Source organism: Apus apus, chromosome 5 (assembly GCF_020740795.1).
Source record: "Apus apus isolate bApuApu2 chromosome 5, bApuApu2.pri.cur, whole genome shotgun sequence".
Lineage (NCBI taxonomy): Eukaryota > Metazoa > Chordata > Aves > Apodiformes > Apodidae > Apus > Apus apus.
Genome location: NC_067286.1, coordinates 43,782,472 through 43,808,807, shown reverse-complemented (window position 1 = coordinate 43,808,807; position 26,336 = coordinate 43,782,472). Strand labels below are relative to the sequence as shown.

Here is a 26,336-nt window from a genome sequence, read left to right as displayed (position 1 = left end):
ACCAAGTAGGCAGAGGACTTGCTAATAGTCCCAAAGTCAGACTGAAGTGAGGTTAAGGTCTAGCCTCAAACCCAGTGATGCCTATTCCTACTAGTAAAGGTAGCAGAAATTCTCAAAAGGAGCACAACTGGTTTCATTTTTTTTAGAGTGTGTTGGGGGACAGAGTTACAAAGATGATTAGAGGAATGGAGCCTCTGCCTTATGAGGAAAGGCTGAGCAAGCTGCGTCTGTTTAGCCTGGAGAAAAGGAGACTGAGGGGAGAATCCCATAAATGCTTATAAGTATCTACAGGGCAGGTGTCACGAGGATGGGCCTACTCTCTTTTTTCCAGTGTCTAATGACAGGACAAGATAGGGCATTCAAGTTAAACATAAGGAAAAAATTATTTACTGTGAGAGGAACAGAGCACTGGAACAGACTGCCCAGAGATGTTGCAGAGTCTCTTTCTCTAGTGACATTCAAAACCTGTATGGACATGTTCCTATGTGACCTACTGTAGGTGATACTGCTCTAGCAGAGTGGTTGGACTAGATGATCTTCAGCAGTCCCTTCCAATCCTGGCAACTCTACATAGGGAGCAGAGTCCTTTTAATTCTTGAGTGTGGAGCAGCTACTCAAAAACAGAAGGAAAGATGCTTATATGTCAAGAGTCAGAGAGCCTATCATAGCACTGGGGAATACATTAAGCTCTGCATGCTCCACCTCTGCCTGCCAAGTTGACAAACTCTACATGCAGCAAACTTAATTACATGCCCTCTTTACCTTCTTTGGCGATGAGCTTCCCACTCATGCCTAGGCTGAAAGTGCCTGTTGTATACACATAATCATACACAGCACAGTTTTGCAACTTTTTTCTCTCCTATGATTTTATTAATATTAGCATATGGCAGTTCCTAACAAAACTACCTATCTGACAGGATAAGGTTGATCCTTAGCAATCTCTTTAATGCAACATAAGGAGTGACAAATAAAAGCATATCTCCCATTTCTTCTCAGAATTCACCCAAAACAAGAGCTTACTAAGCTCAGTAAGCTACAAAGACAAGCACAGCAGAAGCAGCTCATTAACTTTCAACATAAGCTGAGAATATCAGGCTTTGAACTGCCACAGAGTCAGTGCAGATGACCATAGCACCAGGCCCAAGGGTCACGTGTGGATGGCTTAGTCGTCTATTACTGGTGTGACACACCAGTCTGCTGGCTACACTGCCAAGTGGTGACAATAACCTTTGTTGCTGGTCTCCTCCCTAGGTACCTGTTCCATTGGCAGCTGGAGAAAGTTTGACTGGGTTAGACCACACTTTTCTCTAGCTCCATGGAATCTCTTTAGCTTATGAGCATGGTGACAGTACCTAGTTCAAACAGCTCTGAAAAGATGCCTCTTCAACCTCCTGCATAAAAAGTTTCCTTATCTATATTTGCTTATCAATGCCTGCTTTAAAATATATGCTCAATCTACATATATATTTTATTAATCAGACTTTTGCCATTAGTTACTCATTAAAACTTTTTAAGGGCATAGTATCTTTAGGAGTTCAGTGCTACTGAACTGCTGGTATGTGAATTATCCTTCATATTAATCCCCCAACAAAATCTGTGTGCTGGGGCTGACCTAGGATGCCTGCAAGCTGCTGTCTGCCTACTAATAATAGTTCCAGAAAACAAGATGCTATATTGTGATAAATGTGATCTTAACTAGAACCTGTATTTGTTTAAATAGTGGGCAGAGCTATGAAAAAAACCAAACAGTTTGCACTTCATAGAAGCATCACAAAATCATAGAATGGTTTGGATTGGAAGTGACCTTAAAGATCATCTAGTTCCACTTCCCATGCATGCATCTCCCACAAGACTTCAAGGTTCATTATGGCTGTAGGATTCTAGAGCCTTTGTTATATGAATTTCATTAAAGAAAAAAATGTAGGAGACTAGTGATTGTTTCAGTACCGTTGATAACTTCTCCTTCACTTCCTGTACCAAAGTCAGCTGAAACTTCATCTCCTTTCTTTGGATCTCCCATGTTTTACTAATTGAAAAGTAATTCTAGCACTTCTTTTTCATACACAGGTTCCTTCATTAAAAACAAATTTTATGAGGCAGTTTCAAAATCTTTTCTCACTTAACAGGAATACTGTCCATGGATATATGGGCAGGGTGAGTAAACTTTCTATGGACATGTCATGAGTACATTACTCTTCCACTTTCTGTGTGGCCAGAAACATTTGATGAAAGAGATGTATCAATAATTGAGGTTAGCTTAGGTTATTTTGCAACAACAAACCCTCATTCAATATCATTATGCCAGCAAAATTCTTGCTATGTGTGGCATTCAGGATGTATAGTGCTTGCCTCAAACAATCCAAGAGATTAGTGATGGACTAAAGAGATGTCTCAGCAACCCACCTAACCTTTTGTTTCCCCTCCTTCGATGTGTACCTGAGAACTGGGGAGTTTAGTGTGGGACATGCTGAGATTGGAGACAAAGGAGTTCTACAGCTGGCACTGGGAGCAGAATATTCAGTGATAACCAGGCCTTGATATCTCATGACTTAGCAGGACAAGACAGAGTGCCAGCCTCAAGCCACTTCCTAGGACCGAACCTCCACTGCAATAAACTCCTCCTGTCTTGGAGGAGCATGGAGAAGACAGAAGGATTTTCTCACTTATTCAGGGAGAAAAGTGGGGGTGCAGTGGGCAAGAACTGTAATAAAAATCTGGGACACTATGGGTGCAGGGAAGCACTTCCCCACCAGGAATCACTTCCCCACCAACAACATCGCTGGACTGTGGTGGTAACTATTCTCTCGCTTGCTGGCCTCTGTATCTCTGCTTTCTCCTTTCTTTTCTGTCTCTGTTTTCCTCCCTGTCCTATCCGCTCTATGGACTTTGTTTGTTGTGCGCGTGACATCTGACCTCATTTGCATCTTAATTTCACCATTTGGGATCACCTTCAAACCTTTTCTCAGGTCCTGCAGGACAACAAAGGGTGCAGCTGCCATGCGGCTCATCCCAGGAGAGGGAAGGCAGAATCCAGCCGCACCAGCCTCCCACTGCGGTGAGGAGTGTTAGAAAGCAAGGGGGTTCTGCCCCATCTCTCGTAAGACCGCACGCCAGCCCCAGTGCCTCTTTGTGCACCCGATGTTGTGTTGTCTTTGTTTTGTCCTGGCAAGATCGTAAAAAATTTCCACAAGTCCGAATACCGGATCGTGACACTATGGATGAAAAGAAGCTAAACTGAGAAAGTTATTTCTGTATCATACATAAGGCAAGGCAATAATGCTAGCAGGAACCTTTCTTCTGTAGGGTAGGCAAGGGCTAAGCTATGTTAGAAAAAGAGGTTTTGAACAACTCCCTAGCTAAAGCCAAGCTGCAGCACTGGCAGCACACTAATACACCTGACAAGACTACTGATTTTAGTTCCTATGGGCCAAGCCATTAATCCTTACTAAAAATTTGAGAACATGAGAGATTGTAATATTAACCTCTGCAACATCCAGAGTATCTTGTACTTCATTAAAGAGTCTCCCCAAATCCAGCAGAAGTTTAACTGGATTCATAACTGGAAGATCATGTCCCATTCCAACCGGACATAGCAGAAATCTCCACTGCGCTTATCATGGAATTCATAATATCTTGGACTGAAATCCAACAGAAACACCACAAAGCAGCAGAGAAATGCCCATCAGACCTTGCTTGTGTTCAAAAATGAGCTGCAATACCAACTGTTGGTTCAGGACTGATCTTCATTTTAACATTCCCCAGCCTGAAATTCAGCTACTTAGATTGCTTGGGAGTAGGGTCTGTTCTGGATTTTTTCCTTTGTCTCCTCACCTGAGCTGACTCATAAGCGCAAGTAGGGTTCAATTCATACCCATCAGCAACAGTTCAGCTGGCAACTTCAGATACACTTTTGACATATCCTATATGTGCCCTGTGCAAGTTTTCTAAGCTTGTTTTTGACACTTATCCCCTTGTCAGCTTGACAAGAATGCATAAAAAAATCAAGAACAAAATAAGAAGAAATTGGTAAATATTACTGGTAAAGAAGACAATCCCCCAGAGAAACAAGGTTGCAGAAATTCCAGGAACATCTAGTATTGTCCAGTAAGAACATCAGTCAGTTGTGACTCTCACACCATACTGAAAACATAGGATCTCCGTGCCAGGAAGAAGATCAACAAAAAGAGATGGAGCAATAGGCAGGATGTCCCTCTTTTATCTATTGCTCTACCAGTGGCAGGCTGTATGATGTTGACCAAGTCACATCACATCTGTGTCTCATTTGCAGCATTTGAAGGAAGAGGTTAATGCCATAGACTCCCCTCAGTACTGTATTTTAGCTGATGGTTTGAAAGAAGTAAAAATCTCTAAGGGTCCTTTTAAAAAGCCACCTGTTGAACTCTTGAGATTAAGGGTCCTATGAGATAATATTACTCATCATTACAAATTATACTTTTAGTACATCTATTTATTAACTATAGGGTCACAGTGCATCAACTCTGCACCACTGGATTTTCTGTGCCAGATCCTTGTCATTCAAAAGAGCACAATTTAGAAAAAGAACATATGACACCATGGAAATACACTCCAAAATCACAGATACTCATTTGTCATTTTGAACTAAATGGGACATTCTGATCTGAGTCTCTCTTGAGAGCTCTCAGTCTGATATATTCTATTTTCTTTCTGTTTAGGAACTGGGGGAAATTAAGGGAATTAACTCAGAAGAGTATTAACAGAAACACACTCAAAGACTACAGGGATATCCAGGTAGTTTGCTCCCCCATGCCCAAATTCCTTCAGAGGAATGACACTGTGTTACTGTACCACAGGATGCTTTCCTCTCTGCATGTTCCATCTGCATCATGAAAACTCACCTCTGACCTTTCATCTCACATCAGTCATAAACACTGCATAGAAATCTGCATCCTCTCTTCTCCCTGGCTCACAGTACGGGCATAGACTTCCTGTGTTGGAACAACTGCCTTGCCTTTGGTTCACAGAACAAGCATTCATCTTTTCTCTCATCCTTGCTAAATGATTCCCTAAAAAAGCTCCTAGCAAAATCAACTGAATCAAGTGCCTTCTCCAGAGAGGCTGACATTCATCATTCTGCTAAATGTTGGTGTTAGGACCACAAACCACAGAAGACTGACTTATGCCTAGTTTGATTTAAGTGTTATTATAGATTTGCTCCTACATTCATGTGTAGGGTAAATTTCACTAAGTACTTGTTCCTGAGCAAAGAGGCTGGTGTGATCCATTCTTTTACATTATAGGATGGTGTACACTTGTAAGCATACAGGTAAGCAAAACAAGGGAGGCAAAATGCCACTCCTTTCTGACAGTACAGAAGAGGTCTGGCAGGGCAACAGAAGTTCCTCAGGTAAGATAGAAACATTTGTTTAAAAACAATCCTCCTCAAAATACTGCTTCTTTTTCAGTGCTGTGAAAAAGCTGAAAGACTGGCAAGGTGCTTCAGTTTTCAAATGCTCAGTTCAGAGAGCCTCTTGCTCACCTTGGTGTCATGTCATGCCCCATGGTCATACCAGAAAGCATAAGTTATTTTTCACTGTGTACCACAAAGTCTTGCAGGATTCATGCCCAAGCATCCAATGTGTGTTGGCAGCCATTTGGCAGCTTGGGAAATGTTCTATTGCCCAAATAAACCACCATATACCTCTTCAGACTCTGAGCTAATATAAGCTTATAAGCATGAGTTACTGAGAAAACAATCATCGTCCCCTTCCCATCTATTGGGTCTATTCAGGATACTCTCAGCATCTTGCCTCATATCACATTGCTCTCAGCTTCCAAGTGTCCCCATGTCCATCTCCCAACTAAATCTTTCCAGAATAACATCTTTTCTCTCTGCCTTCATGAATTTCAGCAGGAACTGCTCAAAATGTTGGCCAATGTCTTCCATGTTATGTCTCCCAAGCCACTGTGTTGTTACACTTCTACAATAGAGGCACTCAAAAACATGACAAAGGCCCTGTGCTGGATGCTCCGCAGATGCACAGAGAGAATGCACAGACATTCTTGACTCTCAATACACACAGTGTAGAACTGCAGCAGTAGGCTAACCCACCACGGCAGCAGTAATACAATTGGTAATTTAAGAATGACAAGCAACCAAAAACTTCACAGGCCTCTAGATATGGAAGTTTACAAATCAGGTTCATCATCATCAGGGCTATTTGGGATACTCTGGCAGAGTATACTAATGAGAGACCAAGACTAAGAGCAAGACCTATTTTGAGGAAAGGAATCAGATGCAGCCTTTGGCCATGCTTTGTCCGTTTCTCCACAGTACCACTAGCACCACCCAGCCACCCCCATCCTCTCTTTTTCAAATATTCAGTTCACTAAGTAATACTGATAGGAAACAGACTGGTCCAAAGACAATAGAGCAGCTGGAGCAGCAGTGACAGACCAACATGTGTGGCAAATTAATGCCATTTATGTGGTAACTTTCTCCTCCACAGCACATCAGTGAAATTCCTCACACTGTTGTTTCCTCACTCGCCATCTCCTCTCATGCATTCTTGGGGCTCTGCTAAATCATTGCTCTGGAAAAGGATCTTGGGCATCCAAATGCTTTTGGGCTATCTCATCTCCCTGTTAGGGACGGGCTCTTGCAACTGCAACTTCCTCCATCTGCTCTCTTCACACTCAAGCTGGTTTTGTCTGCCTCCATGCTTTAGGCCATCTATCTGCACCTTCAGCCTCCTCCCCAGTGTGACCTTCCAACCAGATAAACTCATCCCCAAACAGAAACCGTATCATTATTACATATGCAAATAGACCTTCAAAAGGCCCAGCTTACACATAGCATCCAACATGTACATAGAGCAACTGGGCACACTCATGTACCATTTGGAAATCTGGCTCCTAGCAGTTCAACTGCAGACAGAAATGATCTAAGCATTTACAGCTTTTGCCCATCAGGGCCAGATGGTGCCTGACCCCTGCAATAATTTCTGCTATATTCCACCGATATGCAAATCTCACTGCTTCCATTAAGCTGTTAATACCAATCAACATTTTTCAGAACTGAGATTTTAATAAAGCATTGATAGAAAAATGTGAAGATTTCATAAACTGTCTCATACACATCCATTCTCTAGGGACCTCCTTAGGCTCTTCTAAAGCATTTCCATCTGTACCATCTAAACACTTTTCCAAGTAAATAAAATCTGAATGGCTGGCTTCCTAACAGAGCCCAGGAAACAGTCTGATTCTCTCCCTTCCCTAATGACTGGAGACTGAAATCCAGTTTTCCCTCTTTGCCTACACAGCTAAGTCTCCCACTCATACACCCTCCACCTCCACCCCTGGTTACTGAGACCTCTTCCCTGAGACTTTCCAGTACATGCAAAACGTAGTTGTTCATCTTTACCTTACTTGTTCTATCTCCTTCTAGCCATATGGGTGTCTCTAAAATCTAATAATGGATCCTTTTCCCTTTCCACTTTCAGGCAGTGCTTCTCCCTGTTCATCCATTCACTGACTCTTAAAGTACTACCACTCCTTTCCTGACACCCATTTAAAAAGAGTGTTGCTTACTTGCCTTAGCTGTGTCCCATCTCTACATCTGGTTTCCTCCATGACAGGAAATGCAACAGTTTCCCCCCAGAGATCCTCTAGAACAATTTATTTTAAGACTGAAGCTCCAGAAAGCCTTATATTTTATGCAATGTCCCTGTTTGATGTCTGTGTACTGCCCTATTTGTATCTTCTGCCTTTTAAAATTTTCATGGGAAAAATTACTTCTGTTTTCCAGTCTTGCTCCTTCATTACAGTGTCAGCTATGCTGCAACACTGTCAGGACAGCTACAGAGAAATGTAAAACAAACAGTGCTACCAGTCATTGGGACATCTTTAATTCTGATGAAAATGGAGAAGAAAATCAAAATGAAATACACATTCAGCACTTGGTTTTATGACTTAGGTATATTACTGCTAACAAGTTAGTGGAATCTCTTCAATCAGAATCTGTAGCCACAAGGAAAGGAAGAGGTAGGGGGATCTATTCTGTGGTAGAAGAAGGAAACATTAGCTCATAGAATTCAAAGAAAGCATTACTACCTTCACCACAGCCTATTTAGACACTACAGCAGAGGGGACCTGAGACCCTTAATTCCCTGCCAGAAACACACTCTTATGCACTCCAGTTCCTCCTTGTCAAGGCTTAAACTCTGATAATATGAATTGTCTGCCTTGTCAGAGCTGCCCCTCCTCCCACCACCAACACCACCTGAGTGGAGAAGTCCTTCCCAGCTGCAAAGGGGCAGAGAGGGTCATTAGGCACTCTGCTCCACTGCACTTCAGCACCTGTGTGTAATCTCAGAGGAAGTGGGGAGGCAATGCTCCACTCAAGGAGCTCTCTTAGCTCCCATGGGAGCAGTTTGGTTGCTCAACTGTGAGGCTGATACTGTCCCAATGAAATAAAAGAGATTACAGGGGGAAGGCTGAAAGTTTCACCCCAAAGTCTTTGCCTTCCTAGAGAAGGGAGACACCCCTAGGGGAAGCCCCCAACAAATGCCAAGGAGTAGAAATAGAGGAGTCTGCTTTCACCTTCAAGAGATCAATACAGGGCTTGCCAGGATATTCTTCACCATTGCAAATAGCACTGATATCCACTCAGGATACGCTATGTCTCTGGGAACAGGCAACTATATAGCTAGGGCTTTGATAGGCAAAAAGAGCATTGCTCTACCAGAAAGCATAAACTGAAAGGAACAATATTTGCTACTATGGTCTATCCTACCCCTTTGTCTAAGTTTCTTAGCTTAGAAAATTTTTATTAAAAGATTCTCCAGTACTGGCTCATGACAGACTAAGCATCCTTCTTGGTCACAGAGAAAAAAATTGACACCATAACCAATAGGGATCTATTTCTAGAATAAAGTGATATGCAACATAGAAATCCAAGTTCAGTGTAGCCAGTTCTGGAGCCAGAAATATTATAGGCACACAAGCATGGCACTAACACAGTTCTTCCTCTTTAAGGACCAAAGCTGTCTGCTCCAGGGGGTCAGACTGATCCCCACAGGCATTCTGCCTTTCTTAAGCTCAGGTTTCTCTCATACCATGTTGCATTACATTGCACAGATATGCACTGAAATGCACCCTGGCATTTCAGAAGAAAATATAAATAAAACACTCAAAAGAAATGTCCCCTAATCTCAGGTTGGTTCTGCTAACTTTGCCATCAGTGTTTTCATCCCTAGGAAAGGAAAGAAGCGGAAACCAACCCTGGGCACAATTTCACAAGGCAAACTACTTTCTGCTCAACTCATCCAAAGCTCTACTTAATGAAAGTTCTGCCTGCTTTGATGTCTGAAAATAACTCACTGCATATGCAATGGGAACCCTTCTGATACTATACAGGCTGTCTCTTCTGGTCAGACCCTGCTGTGCAGGTACAGGTGTTACAACAGCACATCTACATTTTGTCAGGGTTCTGGCAGTCATCTAGGGCTGCCCTTTCTCCACTAACCTCAGCTCCCCACCTCCTCCACTTGCAAATCCCACACTACACCTATGTTTAGCAAATACTGTATGCTGGATTTATCCTCAGAGGCAAGGCAAGGCCCATTTCTGGCACATTTGCAGAACAGCTGAAAAAATTACTGGAGCACTACTGAGAGCAGGTTGCTATCAAGCGGACTGTAGCTCAAACCCAGCCATCACCAGCCTGTCTTTAAGTTGAGACAGCTGCTCATACACATCTCCTGTCACTGCCTAGTCAAGTGAAGATTACAAAGCACATTATGATTATCTGTTTTCTTCTTCCTCTCATTCTTAAGTGGTTGCTTAGATTTTTCTTCTCACAGAGCATTATGAGTCTGGGATGGCTATGTAAGCAGCTCTTAGCACATTGTGCAAGCTAATAGGATACAAATGATTACATAAATAATAAAGCTGCTGAAGATTTTCTTGTCACTGGTTTCTCTGCTCCATTGGCTTGACTTAAAGCACACATAAAAATGGCCTCTGCTAAGCGTTATGTTCATAGCATCCATAAATAAAATTAAGATCCTGATTTAAAGAGACACTAAGAAGCTGTATCTCCTCCTGATTTCAATCAAACTGGGATGCTCAGTGCCTAAGAAAATCAGGCCCAAGGCTCTATAGATGAAAACAGAAGGATTTTATCTCTGTGTGACAGTTTGTATTCAGCAGGGCCGTTTAATTTTCTTTGTAAGATACTCACATGATCTTTTCCAGCATATGTGCATCCCCTTAACTAATCCACAGGTCAGGCAGGAAAGCAGCTCCAGTCTCTGACAGTTATTGCTCACATCAAAGGACTGGCACATAACAAACAACCCCTGACACCACAAGTCAAGCATCACTAGGATGGCAACTTGTCAGGCAGTAACAACCACAGAACAGCATCCAGCTCAGCATCACTGTTTCCCTGACTCCTGTAGGAAAATTCAGCTCTGCCTTCCCTCTGATATTTAATGTTCATTCAAAGAACGTATTATGACAACCCTCCAGGCTGCAAAGAAAATTAGACCCACCTGGCCACACCCTGTGAATACGAGTATTAGTACAGAATCACAACATGAGGGAGAAAATTCTTGCCAGAAACTCTTATTCCAGGCTGGCTAGGAAGTTGACTGACAGAAAACTTAAGCTTGTTTTTCACTAAGCTTTCTGGAAAATATTTCGGACATGTCAGTATCTGTATCACCATTAATTACATTGATCATCACAAATTCTGTTACAAGATATTTATTTTTTTTCTTCTCCAAGAAACACTATTCTGGTTCCAGCTGCTAGTCAGGAAGTGCAATCACTATTACTCATGTGTGGATTTTCTCAACGTTGTGGATTAACTATGTGACCTGGGCAGCCAGCCAGCATGAGACAAGATGGTACTGGAAGCCAGCTAGATATTCCACACCGATGCAGCAACTCTGCTTACCAACACAGTACACCTCAAATCCACTTGCCACATTATTGCTACATCTCTGTTATACCCTGATGCTGTATTCTGCTCTCATAATATATACATATATTTCATGCTACCTTCAACTCTCATTTTTCTGGTTCATTTTAACTCTGTATCTTCCTGGAAAACTGATAACTAACTATATTGCTAGGTGAAATCCAGGCCCTTAAAAAATATTCTTAAAAAATTTCTGATTATCATTTTTTCACCCAAAACTGCTGCTGAGTAATGAAAGGCCATTTATCTTTTTCTTCTTTTTTTTTTTTCTTTTTTTTCTTTTTTTTTTTTTTAATGGTTATTGCCTTAGTGCCTAGAAGATTGTAATGCTTTCTTCTGAATGGTTAACACCTCTGCCACTACCATGGGTAATTTTTCTGTAATCCAAGCACTAAAATCTGATTCTGGCCATAAACTCATGAGTTTTGTGGCTGATGCCTTCTGTCCAGCTGGATGAGAGGTTTATCCTTAGAGAGCTGTTGAAGTATCAGCATAAAATTCAGCATCACGGAAAGGCAGGTGAAGAGCAGTGACTCTGAGAAACCAAAAGCACAGAAACAATAATTAATTTGAAACAGTTACCTCTTTGAGACAGCCCATGAAGTTGTTGCTTACTGGAGAGCCAGGTAAATCAGCAGTACTGGGGCTCCCTCCCACGTAAAAGAAGTCATCTGAGCCCAGCATGGTGTAGTCCTCCTGCGTGTAGCCCGTGGTGGTAAGGATGCCATCCACAGAGATTGTCACCTGTTCAAGGGACATAATGGAAAAAGAAAAATCCCAGCAATGACCTTACAATCTTGAGTACAAGAAGTTACCTCCCCTATATTTTTATGTCAGTTTTATTAAGGATTTTGCTGATATTTGGTTTGTATTTTTTTAGTTCAGCCAAGCTCCATTTTCTGGTCTGCTTCACCCACAATGGAAATGCTCCAGAATCTGCTTCTCCCCTTTCTGGTGTATCAGCACTGCCAGGCTGACTTGGCAGTCTACCCCTCAAGATGCTTTCCATCTATTCAGGCCAGAAAATGGAACTGTCCTTGAAAGAGATTTCTCATATTAGCTGATTTTATGATTAATTAGTATTTATTTTAATGATTACAGTTAGTTATGGTTGTTAGTAAAAAAACAAAACAAAACAAAAACCCAAACAAACAAACACTAATGAAGACGAGGTTGGTATTTTTTATTTTTTATGTTTCTTTTGCTCACAACACACTGACGATCATGCATTCAGGGAGGGGAGGGAGGGATCTCACTTTCAATACATTATGGAAGGGCATGCCATGTACCTAGAGTGACACACACCCACCACCCAAAAAAAAATAATTACAAACTAACTCATAATCAAAATATAAATAGAAAATAAATAAAGATAAAATAAATAAAACCAAATCAACCACACACCAACAAGTGTTAGAAAAGCAGAGATGAGAAAGAAAGAAAACACAAAGCGTGCACACACTGCACTTCAACATGTCATGCCAATATATCTGGAGCCCAGAAAGATGACAGGAAAAAAGAGAGAAACAGGAAAGAGGGAGAAGGAGAGACAGAAAGCTATTTCACACTTGCATGCAAACAAAAATAAAAATACCAAACAAACCCCAAAATAATAAAAAACTCAAAATCAAAGAGAAACATCCCCAAAACCTCTAACCCAAAAGACATGGAGGATGAAGGGGGATGGAAAGTAGAGGGAGGGAGAGGAGCAAGTGAATTTAATGAGTTTTCCTTAGATGTTGTTAGTGGTTTAAAGGGAAGATGGAGGAAAATAGATTGAGGCCAGGAGAAGGCAGGTGAGTCACCAGACGTGGACATGCCATGCAGAGTGTGTACGGAAACAAACAACTGGCTGAGCTCCTGTTGGCCACGGCAGGTAGAGGTCAGAGAGACAGAGAGAGAAAGTGAGAGAGAGAGCAAGAGGGAGGAGGAGGAGAGAAAGAGGAGAGAGGGAAGGGGGAGAAATCAGGAGGACAACTCGGGCCAGTTTGCCTGTAATAGCCGTTGCCACAACAAAATGATGAGAGAAAAAGAGAGCCTTCACCACCATGGACTAGAGGCCCTGCAATGGTTCTGATCTAGAAACCTTCAGAGTAAAAGAAAAAACAAAACAAAACAAATGAAAGGGTAGAAAAAAGCAAAATGAAAACCAAAGCAAAAGAAAGAAGCTAAACTCAAAAAGCAAGGGACAAAAAACCCAACAATTCATCACTGGAACAGAAAAGAAGGACTAAAGAGGGAAATGAAGAAACCAATGAAATGTCCAAACCCCATTTCCAGAAGAGTTGTGTTAGTTGCTTTTGTTGTTCATCTTTCCATTAAAAAGAAGAAAAAAAAAAAAAGGGAGGAAAAAATGAGGGGGGGGAAAGTGTTTTCAATAAAATTAAAATAAAGGAAGAAGGAAGTATAAAGGAGGGGGGAAAAAGAGGGGGATAGGGGGAGGAAAAGGCAGGTAACACACGGCAAACCCAAAAAAAGAGACAATAAGAATGATATCTACCAGACAATGTAGTTTGTTTACCATAGCGTGTCCAATGCCTGAGTGCTTTGCGGAAAAGGGGGAAGAAAGGAAATTAAAAAATCGTGAACAGAACGATTGTTAATTAAAATAACTAAAAGCAAAGATGAGTTGTTAGGGTGTTAGTACATTAGTTGGTTAGTAAAAATGACACATTGCATGAATGGTCTAGTGTTAGTCTTTCAAAAAAAGGCGTGGGGCACCTGAGACACACAAAGTGAGAAAGAGGACAATATGACCAGGACTCTATGGGAAACCATGCCTTCTAGACTGTAAAGAAGAAGGGTGCTGTCTAGTAGTCCCACGCTGCTGTTAGTCATTAATTTCAACCCTCATATACATTATCCAAGACTGAAGCAAAGTTAAAGTAGTGCAATACTTACTCTTCAAATGCCCATCAAAATGCTTCCCTCAAACAAGAACCTTACCCTCAGAGATGTACACGCAGAGTACACAGTTTGACCCTTCAGCACAAACCCAACCATGACTCCCCTCTTCCAGCCACCACCACCCACCTACATTCCTGCTCCCCTTCCAAGCTCCACTACCCTCAAGTGTTGCAGAGTATCACAAGCGGGCCAATATATCCTTTGGTTGGAGGCTAAAGATGAAGATGAGTCCAAGACTCTGACTCTTCTTCACAAGTTTCCCAATCTGCAGGTTTCTTTACAGCAGGTGAGTTTGTGACCTTCAGGAGAAGCACACAAAAATGTCTATTCTTGGCTGTTTGCCTGTAGTTCACTTCCATCATCCGGGAGTATAGGAGTTGAACCTCCTCTACTGTAGGAAGAAATGTGTCGAAAGAATTGTGTTGCTTGTGTCAAGGTTGAAGCCAGAATATTAACAAGATTTAGTGTCTCCCCTGTTAGGCTGCATCTAAGGAGAATTCACCAGTCAGTTGGGCTTAGCAGAACTTTGCAGACGCTTTGTTAATCCTTCTAACACACACAGATGCCAACTGTTTGAACCTACACATTGTTTCTTGTTTGCTTTTCAGCAGCTGGGGAACGCAAGATCTTTACAGCAGATTTTTCATGATGACTAGCTTCAGTGTTAATAGGGAAGTGCAGCCTGTGGAGACTCCAAGTCTTTGTTTCAGTGTTACTGAAGTTGGAAAGAACGATCCTAAATTTCACAAGCAAGATCTATGCTCGCTGCTTCATGTAAAAACTATCTGCTTGCAAATTTCAGAGAGTTGTGCATTGACAAAGGAAGTAAGTTTGTGAAAACTTCGTGGCATTGAACATAATGTCACAAGTCTATTTTATTAGTTTGTGGAAACAAAATAATATTCTTTACTTGGGTACACCCAGCACAAACTCCTGAGTAATCAAGGAAGTCTCACTCTCAGTGTTATGTTGTATTAGCAAATCTGGTTTTATAAACAATGACCTGGAGTGTGCGATGGGAGGGGGAAAGAGCATGGCAAAAATGAGAGTGTCAGCAGCAGAACTGAAGACAAGACGTGAGAAGTCTGACCTTCAGTCTCCTCTCCTTCTCCTGCTCCTCCCACCAGACCACACTGCCCTAATTGTGCTCTGAAAGCCCTGGTAAAATGCAGCCACGATCCTATTTCTAGCAAAGGTTTCTCACAAGGCAGAAAGAGGGCTTAGTTTGAATGGAAATAATAAGACAGATAAACAAGGAGATTTGCTTTGACATTAACAATCATTACTCAAGGGAATCTGCGGGTTCACTTTGTTTATGTCTAAGGAGATCAACTGTTGTGATAGTCATTTGATCTAAAAGGAAAAAAAAAAAAAAGGCAGTACTTAATACTCTTCTAGCTTAGGTACAAAACAGTTAACAATTCCAAAAAAGTACTGGGCAAAAGTCCAGCTATTTAAGTTCTGCTCTAATTCTAGGAACAGCCAAAAATTATGCAAATCCTCCTCCGCCTTCTCCCAACCCCAAAAAAGAGCAGAGGAAAGACTAGATGAAGCTGCTGGTAGCCCAATTGCCTAGAATTGCTTTATCTTTTATTATATTATTTAAATGTCTACATTTTTATATTTTTTATAAATTTTTATACATTTTAAGTTCATTTTAAAGAGAAATATATCTATCTCCAGTACAACCTTTTCAACCAATTGCAAGAAGGCTGCTGATTTCCTTATAAACCTTCAATATTCAGGTGCACTGTTTTTCATTAGGGTTGTTTGGTTGGTTTTGGGGTGGGGGGTTTTTGAGGAAACATGAGCACAGCCAGAAATAAGACTTCCAACTGACCTATATTATGTTGCAACCTTACAGTGGAATTTATGGCAGGAAAGTTTCAAAGTAGGTAATTTCTTCAGTGCAAAAATATTTAGGATATACAAAATTACACTGGATGCAATAAAGGGCAAAATGTATACTTTTATAAACAATAAATAATCTTTGTCCTCTATTACATCTTTTATATTAAGATATCAAAGGACTTCACAGGTGCATAGCCTGTCCGAAAAATGGTTAAGTATTCTAAAGACAGAGAAACTCACCCTCATGTACACACAGACAAAACCAGGAGATATAAGCTGCTGGAAGCTGCTGTCAGAATGGAGAAAAACAAAACTCCTTCATCCTGGACTTTATTTAGAATAGCATCTTTATAATTTTATTGTTGTCCTTAAATGAAGCATTTATAAGGTCATTTATAGAGTGACCATTCTTAGTTATATCCTGAAGAATGTCCATAGCAAGTATTAATAAGTTATTGGTCATTCAAGTTTTCAATCTTTTCCAAGCTCTTTATCTTGAAGATTGAAGGGCTTTCAGACTTCTTCATCCCTACTAATATTAATTAAAAGTAAAGAATGCAGAGGACCTGACATGAAGGCTGCAGTATTCAAGGTTCCTCATTGAAAACTGTGGTTAAACTTACCAATAATTTTGGGATGACAACTTTCAGGAGTAGCAGGATTGCTTCTCCTCATGGCCTCATCAGTTCCATTTTATGGGCAGTTGTAGGTTCTGGGTCAATAGCTTAATTTTGACACTAAACTTGACCAGAAGTTAAAATGGAAGCATCCAGAGAAAAGATGACTTAAAAAAAAAAACAAGTCTTATTGATATTTACAGGTTGAATTGAATTCTGTGATGCCTATCCATAGAAACAGACTCCGAGTCATCTCTGCTACTTATTTTTAATTTCATGTTAAGACTGGCCTTTCTTTGGAAAGAGCACAAAAATCCTATTAAAACATCCTCTGTCTTCCCCATTCAAGTTGGTCCCTTTAGGATTCAAAACCTGTGGTGCTCCTTGACTGGCAAAGGACTCACTTGCTTTCTAATAATCACCAAAGCACTGTCCTAGACTAATAAAAGACAAAGAGGCATAGACATTTTTCTATTTAACCTTGGACCCAGAAAATAAATTAAAAATCACTAGCTGAAAGATCAAGAAAATATAGTGAGAGCTTTTCATGCACAGTTCTGCCTGCAGACCTCCCTCAGTTTCTGCTTTTTCAAGATTCAAACCAAGACAGGCATGAACAAGGATGGATTTTGTTTCAGGCAAATTTTCCCTCTGAAAACCATCTTCTGACAAAAAGTAAAAGTACAGTTAACGTGCCAGACAGGTATACTAAGATATTCAGAGATCAGCTATTCTGAGATCATCTAAACATAAAAATCCAAATAAAATAAACCCATATCATCTGACTCTTCCAGACTGAGAAATCTCAACCAGTTGGTGCATCTCCGTCTACTGGACTGATGGGAACATTTGAATGAAATAGGATCATTAAGACCCATCCAATGCATAAGAAATTAAATTTGCATCTGCATATAAACTATTGAAAACAGACTAATGTTGCCATGAGTAAGAACCCTGCAGTCTCATAGAGGTTTGATGACGGATTTTTCGTCAAAGACCCAGACATCCTGAGCATGTAGAAATACAGGGATTCACATGGGAAAGACAAGCATTTTCAGTCCGAAATCCAAATATTTAAAAATAAAACGTGAATCCCCCATAACAGATAAATTATCCACTGACATCTACTAGTAGAAACAGTTTCTGCTCCTTGGTACAGATATTCCTATACTCACTGATAAACTTAATCTTAGTTACTGTATAATGTTACCACAAAGGCTGTTTTCTCAGCAAATGACATTGTATGAACTTAAATAAAACTATTAAGGGTTGTGTTAATATTCACATCAATGAGCAAATGAAAAGATCTCTGTTTTGCTTCACAAATTGATTTTAAAGTCTTAGCTTACAAGATATTTCTGCTGCCTCCACCAGTCAGCAAGATACCAAATAGCTTCTATTCACAGTGTAAACCTCATTTACCGTGCAGCAGATGGGCCTCAGCAACTTGATATATTCACCAGCTTTCAGAGCAAGGTTATTTAATTTTATGTTGTTTATTCCTGAACTTATATTTCACAAGGAAGGCTTCAGGATATGAAGAGTATCTTGCTACCTAATACGTCACCTGATAGAATTGTTTGCTTAGAAAAGTGGCATGCAGATGTGCAAAATTACAGTGGTAAAATCAGAAAAACTTTTCCGAAGTGGAATTGTAGGGTGCTGTATAGATCTGGGATTGCTTGGCTTTTTTGATCCTTCCTCTTTTCCAGTCCTCACAGCCAACAGAAGAGTCTCATAGGCAGAGACACAAGAAATAAAGTTGAATCTCATTACAGAAAGAAGTAGGGAAAATCAAAAAGAAGAAGAACAGAGAATCAAGAAGATTCAGAAAGAGTCCAGCCAATTAATTCCAAAGCTATAAATTAAAAATAATTACACACATACCCACCAGCCTGCATACCTGCACACTTATATGCACACACAAAAGAAAATAAAAAGGGAAAACAAAGTAATTCCAGAATTAGAATTATGACATCATGGCAATGGTTAAACCAATTAACAAGACTGAACAAAGGAGAGGGGTGTGGAGCATTGGCTGTTGGAAAAAGACTGTTCCCACAGTAATTAAACGCAACGAGAATATTACTGATATGATTGAATCATAATTAAGGAAATAATAAAATTAAAAAGGGAGAACAGAAAAAGAGAAAAGGAAAAGGGAGATGAAAGTAAAGTTATGTCACAAGTTTTTATTATTAAACCAAACTGGTAAAAAAAAAAAAGCGGAAATGAGGATATGGCAACAGGGATAAATTCCCATCAACTAATGGTTTTTCATTGTCCTTTAAATACCATGATCCAGAAAAGGTGGAGCAACTCTAGCAATTCCACTGAGCATCCCCATTTCTCCATTACTCTCTCCCATCTGCCCATCTCAATAAGACAGAACAAAATTTTCCCCAGCATTTCCTCCCCGTCAGCATTACCTGCCGCAGGTTTCTTGTCACCTTAACGTCGTGCCACGCGTTGTCATTGAACTTGCCATTGACTGGCTCCACAATGGCCTCGAAGGCTCCAGACCCCAGGTTAATGACCAAGGAGACCGCACCATCTTTCAGGGCCAGGTTGACATAGTCAGCTGACTTGCCAGTGTGCAGAATGAGCCCGTTGCGTTGCCAGGTCTTGAAGGAGAGAGTGATCTCATCACTGCTGCTCTGGATGGGGTTTTGTGACAGGTCATAGCAAAGGTATTCGGAACCACGGAAAGTGGCCATGTTCTCATCTCGTGCTGGAAAAAAAGGAGAAAAAAAGAACTGTTCAGCAGTCAGCCAAGAGGAGATTTAAGGTTGTAATGAAATTTCTAAGCAATCCCAAAGCACTGATGACGTTCTATACAGCTATATATCATGGCATGCTAATGACTTCCTGGTACAGCTCCTCCTGAAACATGGCTATCAAGAGAATTAACCGCAGGGTCCTTGATACCTAAGAATTTCAGCGCTGTGTTTTCAGTTTCACTACAGCACTGTCACCATAGGGACCATTCAAAAGTACTCAGTGAAGTCTAGGAAAAGTACATTTAAAGACAATGCTTTAAGATACTTCACATCTTTTTTTGGGAGAATGATGGAAAATTCTGCAACATGACTTTCACATATGTGTTGTTCTAAAAGAAACCAACACTTCCCAAAGATTAGTATTTAGATTAATCATTAATGTAATCTAAACTTAATTTAACCCATCTGCCAGGCAAATTAAGAATCAGAATATAATCCTGGCAGAGCTGCCTTTTTCTTTCAACTGAATAAAAGGCCAAGCAGTCCATTCCTGCAAGTGCCATCTAAGGAAAATTGGTACTTGCAATGGAATCTACACAGATCTCCCCACTCTATATTGCAGTACCTTTCTGACTTCCAGCTGTGAAATCGAGTCCAAGTATGAGTAACTAGATGGTACAAGCAGTCAAGCTATCATTGCTCACAATCCACTGCATAAGGCAAGTGCTGGTGCTATTGCTGTTAATAGCATTTTCTTGCTTCATGTTGACTCATTTAGTAATCCTAATACACATTATCCAGAATTCATTAGTACAAGGCTGAAGCAAAAATACTGGTTGTCATAGCCGTTCTTGAAAAATAACTACATGGTAAAATCTGTGCCCTTGGAGCATGAAACAGTGGTTACAAAAGAGCCCAGTGTTGCAACATGAACATATATCATCCTCAAGTGATAGGTCTGTTGTGCCAGTCTTGATTGAGGGTATCACAGAATAAACTCATTACAAAATCTGGGCAGTCTGAAGGCAGCCATAATTTGTGTTTGTACTTATGCAAACAAACCATGTGTCTATACACCCCTACGAGCCAGCGGTAAGACAAATTACTTCCATGCAGCAGTACAGGCTAGAGACCAAATGGCTCATGGCTCAAAAGCAGCTTTACAGAAGAAGACCTGAAGGCCCCAGCAGACAAGCTGAGCATAAGTCAGCAATGTTTGCTCTTTCAGCAAAGGCCAGCCACGTCCTGGGCTTCTATTAGTAAGAATGCAGCCAACAGGCCAAGGGAATCAATTCTTCCCCTAATGGACACTTGTGAGATCACATCAGGAGTACTCTGTCCAATACTGAGCTCCCCTGTATAAAAATGACTTCAGCATACCAGAGTGAGTCCAGCAAAGAGCTACCAAAATCCACAAGGTGCTGGAATAGGTGATGTGTATAGAGAGGCTGAGAGAGCTGAGTTTGTTCTGCCTCAAGAAGACATAACTCAAGGGAAATCTTATTGCTCTTTGCAACGACTTAAGGGGAGAGCACAAAGACAGGACCAAATTCTTCTCAGAGGTATGTGGAAGAAGGGTGAAATGCAGCAGACAAAACTGGAGTACAATAAATCCTCCTTCTATATGAAAATATGTTTTGTCTTGAGGATGGTCAAATGCTAAGAATGGCCTAGAAAGACTGAAATCTCTGTCCTTAGAAATAGGAAAAACTTGCTTATGCACAGTCCTGAGCTACCTGCTCTAACTGCACCTGCTCTGAGCTAGTGTTTGGACTACACAGCCTCTGGAGGCCCCTCACAAATTACTTGGATCTGTGATTCTATTCTGAATAAATTGAACTACCACCAAGGAAAGCATGTACTTGTGTCAGTGTTCGACCAGCCTGAGCACAGACGGCTGATATTGACTGCAGATTTGGAAGTCAGAACCAAGCACTTAACAACCCTTTCCACAATGATAATTACCCTGCATAGTCACTCCTGATCCATTGGAAGGGAACATATTACAATCAAGTTGGACATATGCTCTATGTACCTGTGAGTAATTCCCATCAAGTATCTGACACCTGAGGGCAGGAGTCAAACAGGTCATTAGGACTGAGCCTTTTCTCCCCAGCTGTAGATGTGCAAAGCACTGAATACACACTTGAGGTCTTTGAGAAGGGGGGCACAAGAAGATGACTGTTCACTCAGTATAAGACATATTGATAGGGCTCATTTACATGTTCTCAATCACTTAGATGAAATCTCACTGGTCTACTCGGTGCAAAAGAGAAGGCAAAGAGTAGATTAGAAATCTAAACAGTAATTTAAGGCAACAGTTGCAGAATCATCAAAACAGAGCACAGAAAACTCAGAGAGATATTACTCTTACTTGTTCCAGTTTTAATAGAAGGTGGTATCAACCTACTTCTACATACAACTGCATCATCTGCTGCTAACCCTTGTCACAGATGGAACTCTGGACCTGATCCATTTTTGTATCCTTCCTGTTCTTGGAAGAATGACACCAATTTTTGTTTCATATGTTGTTATGGGGTTTTTTTCTTCCTCTTGTGGTTGTTCTGGGTAGACATTCAAAACGACAGATCACCACACACTAAAATCTCTCTGGGGTTCACTGGCCAATCCAAATTCATGCCTGTCCACCCCACTTCTTATAAGCACAACTCCCAAGGTTTACATACTCTGTAAAACTGCATTCTCCCAACCACTAATCTCTAAACAGTTTACCAGTGAACTTGTGGATGACTGGTTTGCCAGTTTCATGAAAGACTGTAGTGCACAAACTAGGCTCCAGTCCCTGAAAAGCTTAACTGTGTGTTACTCCAAGCTACAACACAGTAGTCTATGTCAGGTCACACTAAGGGCTTTTTACCAAGCACAGCCTTTTCATGCTGTCCTGCCTGTTAGGACACTGACATATGTGATGGCTATGACCATAAAGCACATTACCAGAATTCCAAGAGAACACGGAGCACAAAAAGGGATACAGGTTCTCTGCATGAAGAGAAAAAGCCCTGAGTAGGCTGCAGCTCTCACAGTATTTCCATATGCTTTCAGGCACAATCTGGTGACATGTGGAAGACCAGAGAGTGCTGAAATGCTCGTTAATTGTCAGCTAGCTCTTGACCCCTGTTGCTGTACATTTATGAAGGTTTCACAAATTGCATTGTGATACTTACGGCTTCTACATTCTTTAAAGATTGGTAATGTACCAAGGAGCCTCTGCATAGCAACACAGCTAATGTAGAGTAGCTAAACTTAAGGCCAAACAAGTGAACAAGAATCACTGGTTTACGCTACATGAAGCAACAGAGAAAATCCTGGCTTTGCTGGGATGTGAAACCTTGTATATAGTAAGTGATACTAACCTGAACTGGTGATCTACCTGTTCAAGTGTAACACTAACTTCATAAAATAACATTTACTTAAAACAGCATTTGGAATATGTTTGCAAACTCTTGCTTTATGCACAATTTGCAAGATTCAATTTTTTACTCAGTTAATACTAGACAGATTTACAAAAATCAGAATTTGAAAGCAAGTTCACACATGTAAGCAATTATATCTTCCATTTCACTTGACAGTATTAATCTAAACCCATTGTTTATTTTCTAACACATTACTACATTCTCTGCAACAGCTGGGATTTGAAGAGATCTGAGAGCCATACAAAACAACACATTCAGACTTAAATCCTTGACATATTCAAAGCCTCACAGAAATTACCAGAGTAGAAGCAAAACTTGGGATCTTCAAACTGACCAACACAGACCTTTCCTTGAATGAATGGAGCCATCCAGCACTTTGAGAAGTGGGAAAATGTTAACCTTTTCTGACTATCACTAACAGACACAGCAAGCACATTGAGCACTTACCACCACCACTCCACAGCAAAGCCGGTTTGACAAATCTCGTATCCATACCTGTTCAGATCCTCAAATCAGCTATCAGTACATACTTCAGGCTGATAGCAAGAACAGAAATAAAAGCATGGCCAGCAACCACCTAAGCCAATTCCTGGCTCTTCTCATCCCTGCAGAAACCCCAGAGCTTGCTGAGTCTCTGGATCCCAGGAGAGGTAATGACAGGATCTTTCCATACCGTGTATGGCTATACTGCCTGTTCGGTAGAGCCAGATAGTAATTTTAACTTCAGTTTTTATGTGCAAATCTGTTGCTATGTGTTCCTGTCAAAGCTCTTTCTACAAAAGAGGATTCAAATATTCAGAATTCACAGCATCACTAAGAAGTACAGAAACCTTGTCATTTTGATGACATTTAACGCATTTACTCACGGTCACCAAGATACTCAAAAGTAGAGGAGGCATTTGAGTTCAAGACCTCCCAGTTCCCCATTCTGGGCTAATTCCACAGGTTCTTATATATTTGTGGAAGGAAACCAACCTCCTATTTTTAATCCAGTCCTTCCACGAAGTCACCCCAGCAAAAAGTACGGAGCAAAGAAGCCTCCAAAGTTTTGGATGATGTCTGACAATTAATATTTTATGACTATGAAGCTGAAAACAGCAAACCCCAGAAGTACTGATTCTGCCCAGGGTCATGAAGCAGCATCTCATTTAAAGGGATTTCTGGCCTCAGACACAATTAGGAAATATTTAGAAAAACCTGAAATGTACAGTGACTTTTTTGAAGTCTCCTGAAGAAAACTCGAAGTATTTCTCTTAAAAACAAAACCCAGCTTCTCACCCTCTCACCTTCTGTTAAAACCCACCCCATTACAGGTGTACTCTTAGGCAGTACCTATCTCACTGTGGTTTGGTTTACAGCCAACATTGGAGGGTGTCTTCTGCCAGTGATAAAAGCAAACTCTCTGCACTGCTTCAGAATAATAAACACTCCAGTGTTCGGTGGGATTTATCTTATCTGAGGGGTTTGCCACACTTCACACAGAAGAGCTGGTGCTGTCTGATAATCTAGGTATGGTAGAACACTGTCAAGCATCAGGCTTTTCAGCCAAAGCAGTGTGCATTAATAATGGAGGCAGCAGAACAGCTGGGTACTCCCTTGACCTTTTCTCAAACAGAGGTCAACAAAGAAAAACAGCATTTACAGGAACCTTTTCTCTCTGCCATTTAACAGTTCTCTATAGCTTCAGAAAATCTTGCAGGTATGGAGTTTGTCTTGAGAAAAAAAAAACAAACCTGCTTCCAAAGTTGGCCACTGAGTACAGAACTGTTCTTGAAATAGAGGACTGCCATTCCCCATGGCACAAAAAAACCAAACAAACTAAAAAAACCCATCAACCTCACCATGAGTCCAGAAGACAGAGGGAAAAGTACCAGTGTACTCAAAAGGTATTCTGAATAGAGAGTTAAGTTAGTGCAATAAGGATATAACAGATTGTTATAAAATACAGCTATGCAGAAAGTGTAATAAAGTTTAAAAAAACCCCAAAAGTCCTAAATTCTCTATTGGCATTAGTCCTGCTGCTTGAATGACAGGACATCCTCATCTGAGGACATGCTGGTGGAATCAGTAATTTACAGCAGAGCTGTGGTACTCAGTGGCTATGAAATTACTGCACCTGGCCATCAGCTCTGCTTAGAGCAAATGATATTTAACACAAGGAAACTACCTAATTTATTTCTGATACAATAACTGGCTAACAGCATGATCCTAGCAAGTCCAATTGAAATTGGTGTTTCTGGGAAGTACTTTTATGGCAGTCTTCCTGTACTGCTGAAATTAACAGGTATTCCTGCTTTCTTGCTGTATAGCTTGGTACAGACATGACTACATGTCTTTGTGCCTGTGCATGTATCTTTGCCTCCTTTCTATACTATTCTTACACCATAAACAATAGACTTAAAGCTTTGAAATTCTAACTGAGCTATAAGAAAATCTTTAATCTGAGTCATAACAGAGTCTGGAAAGAATAAATTCTACATATAAACCACACAAACTAAGTGGGAAATAGAAGCTGATGCGGATGATGAGCCATGAGAGCTCTAGGCATCACCTCCCAAAGGCTGGGGCAGAGCCCCAGTCAGGACAAACTCCCCATGAACTCTGTTCATGGTCAGAATGTAATTCTGCTCTGGGCAGAAGAGTTGTCCTGGGAATCATGTATAATAGCTATGATCCTCAACAACATTACAGAACAATGAACAATTTATGTTCCAAGTCATTTTCCCAAGTATCTGCTGTTCCCTCAGAGGTTATGGAGGAGAAGCTGTATATCAAATGTCACAGAAAATCAGTCAGGCAACACCTCTTAAGGACAAAAAAGGTGAACTATTTCTACCACCTTCTAAAAGAGTTGTCCAGTGACTGAATGCTGAAACTCTAATGAAAGCCCTCAGGAGCAGTCAAAGCAGCTCACCCAGATTCAGGTTATTAAAACAAAGCTGGATAGTTTAGTAACAACCAGGCTGTCATTTTAATGAGATGGTGACATGAGACAGCAGTTGCAGCCACAGTGACTGGCTCCAGTAACAGCCAAATAGCAGATTACTGCCTTGTCCATTAAGCTGTCCAAATCCTTGTTTCATTCCTCCTTTCTAGCCTTTGGGTAGGAAAAACAATACATCTAAATAGTTCTTTATTTCCTAGTCTGATCATTCTTCACACCACCTGATTGAATCAGTGACACCACCAACCAAACTCTCTCATAAGGTCCTATGCTTTCTCCCTTACATACACTCTTCCATGGTTTCAACAGTCAAAAGCAAATACTAATTTGAAAATTCATACAGAGTGTATTTAATTATTCAGGTACATAAGAAATAGTGTGCAAAACATTCTCCTATGCTTGAAGTACCTTCTAAGCATCATCAACAGTGATACTGATCTGTGGAAGCTTTGGGAGTCATATTATATACTGCATTTATACTCCACGAACTGCAATGTAAGAACATCTAAGTCATCTTAATGTCATAATGAGATGACTGAACTGATTGCATTGATAAAACCTTATAAAAAGATTACTTCTTCTAACTTCAAGGAAACTATGGGAATAAATTTACAGAAGAAAAAAAGAAATTTTGCTGTTGAAAAAAAACCACCACCCTGTTAAAGCACAGAAAAAGCTTCTAATGGAGAAGATTAAGTGCTGAGCTGAAGCACCACAGCAAAAAGAGTAGTTTCCCAAATGCTTACTAGCTTTAAGCCATTCTGGGTAATGTTAGATTTTCCAGAAATAGTGTCACTTATCATGTCCTGGGGCCCCTCATTCTCACTTATTTTATCTACATAATTTGTAACTTGGAAGCAGAGAAGAATCACAGCAACAACATCAGAAATTGTGTAG

General features: G+C 40.6%; 1 protein-coding gene across 20 annotated transcripts in view; it reads right to left on the bottom strand.

Annotated features, from left to right (window-relative positions):
• Nucleotides 1–26,336, bottom strand: part of NRXN3 (neurexin 3) — a 1,010,752-nt gene that overhangs the window by 731,240 nt on the left and 253,176 nt on the right. For all 20 annotated transcript variants that reach the window (XR_007889631.1, XM_051620875.1, XM_051620874.1 and 17 more), the window contains 2 exons: nucleotides 18,771–19,072; nucleotides 11,549–11,710 (listed from right to left, as the gene is read on the bottom strand). Coding sequence is in view for 19 of the 20 variants with exons in the window: in XM_051620875.1 (XP_051476835.1) it covers nucleotides 11,549–11,710; nucleotides 18,771–19,072 (464 nt within the window). In the remaining variant the exon portion in view is untranslated. The remainder of the gene's footprint in view (nucleotides 1–11,548; nucleotides 11,711–18,770; nucleotides 19,073–26,336) is intronic.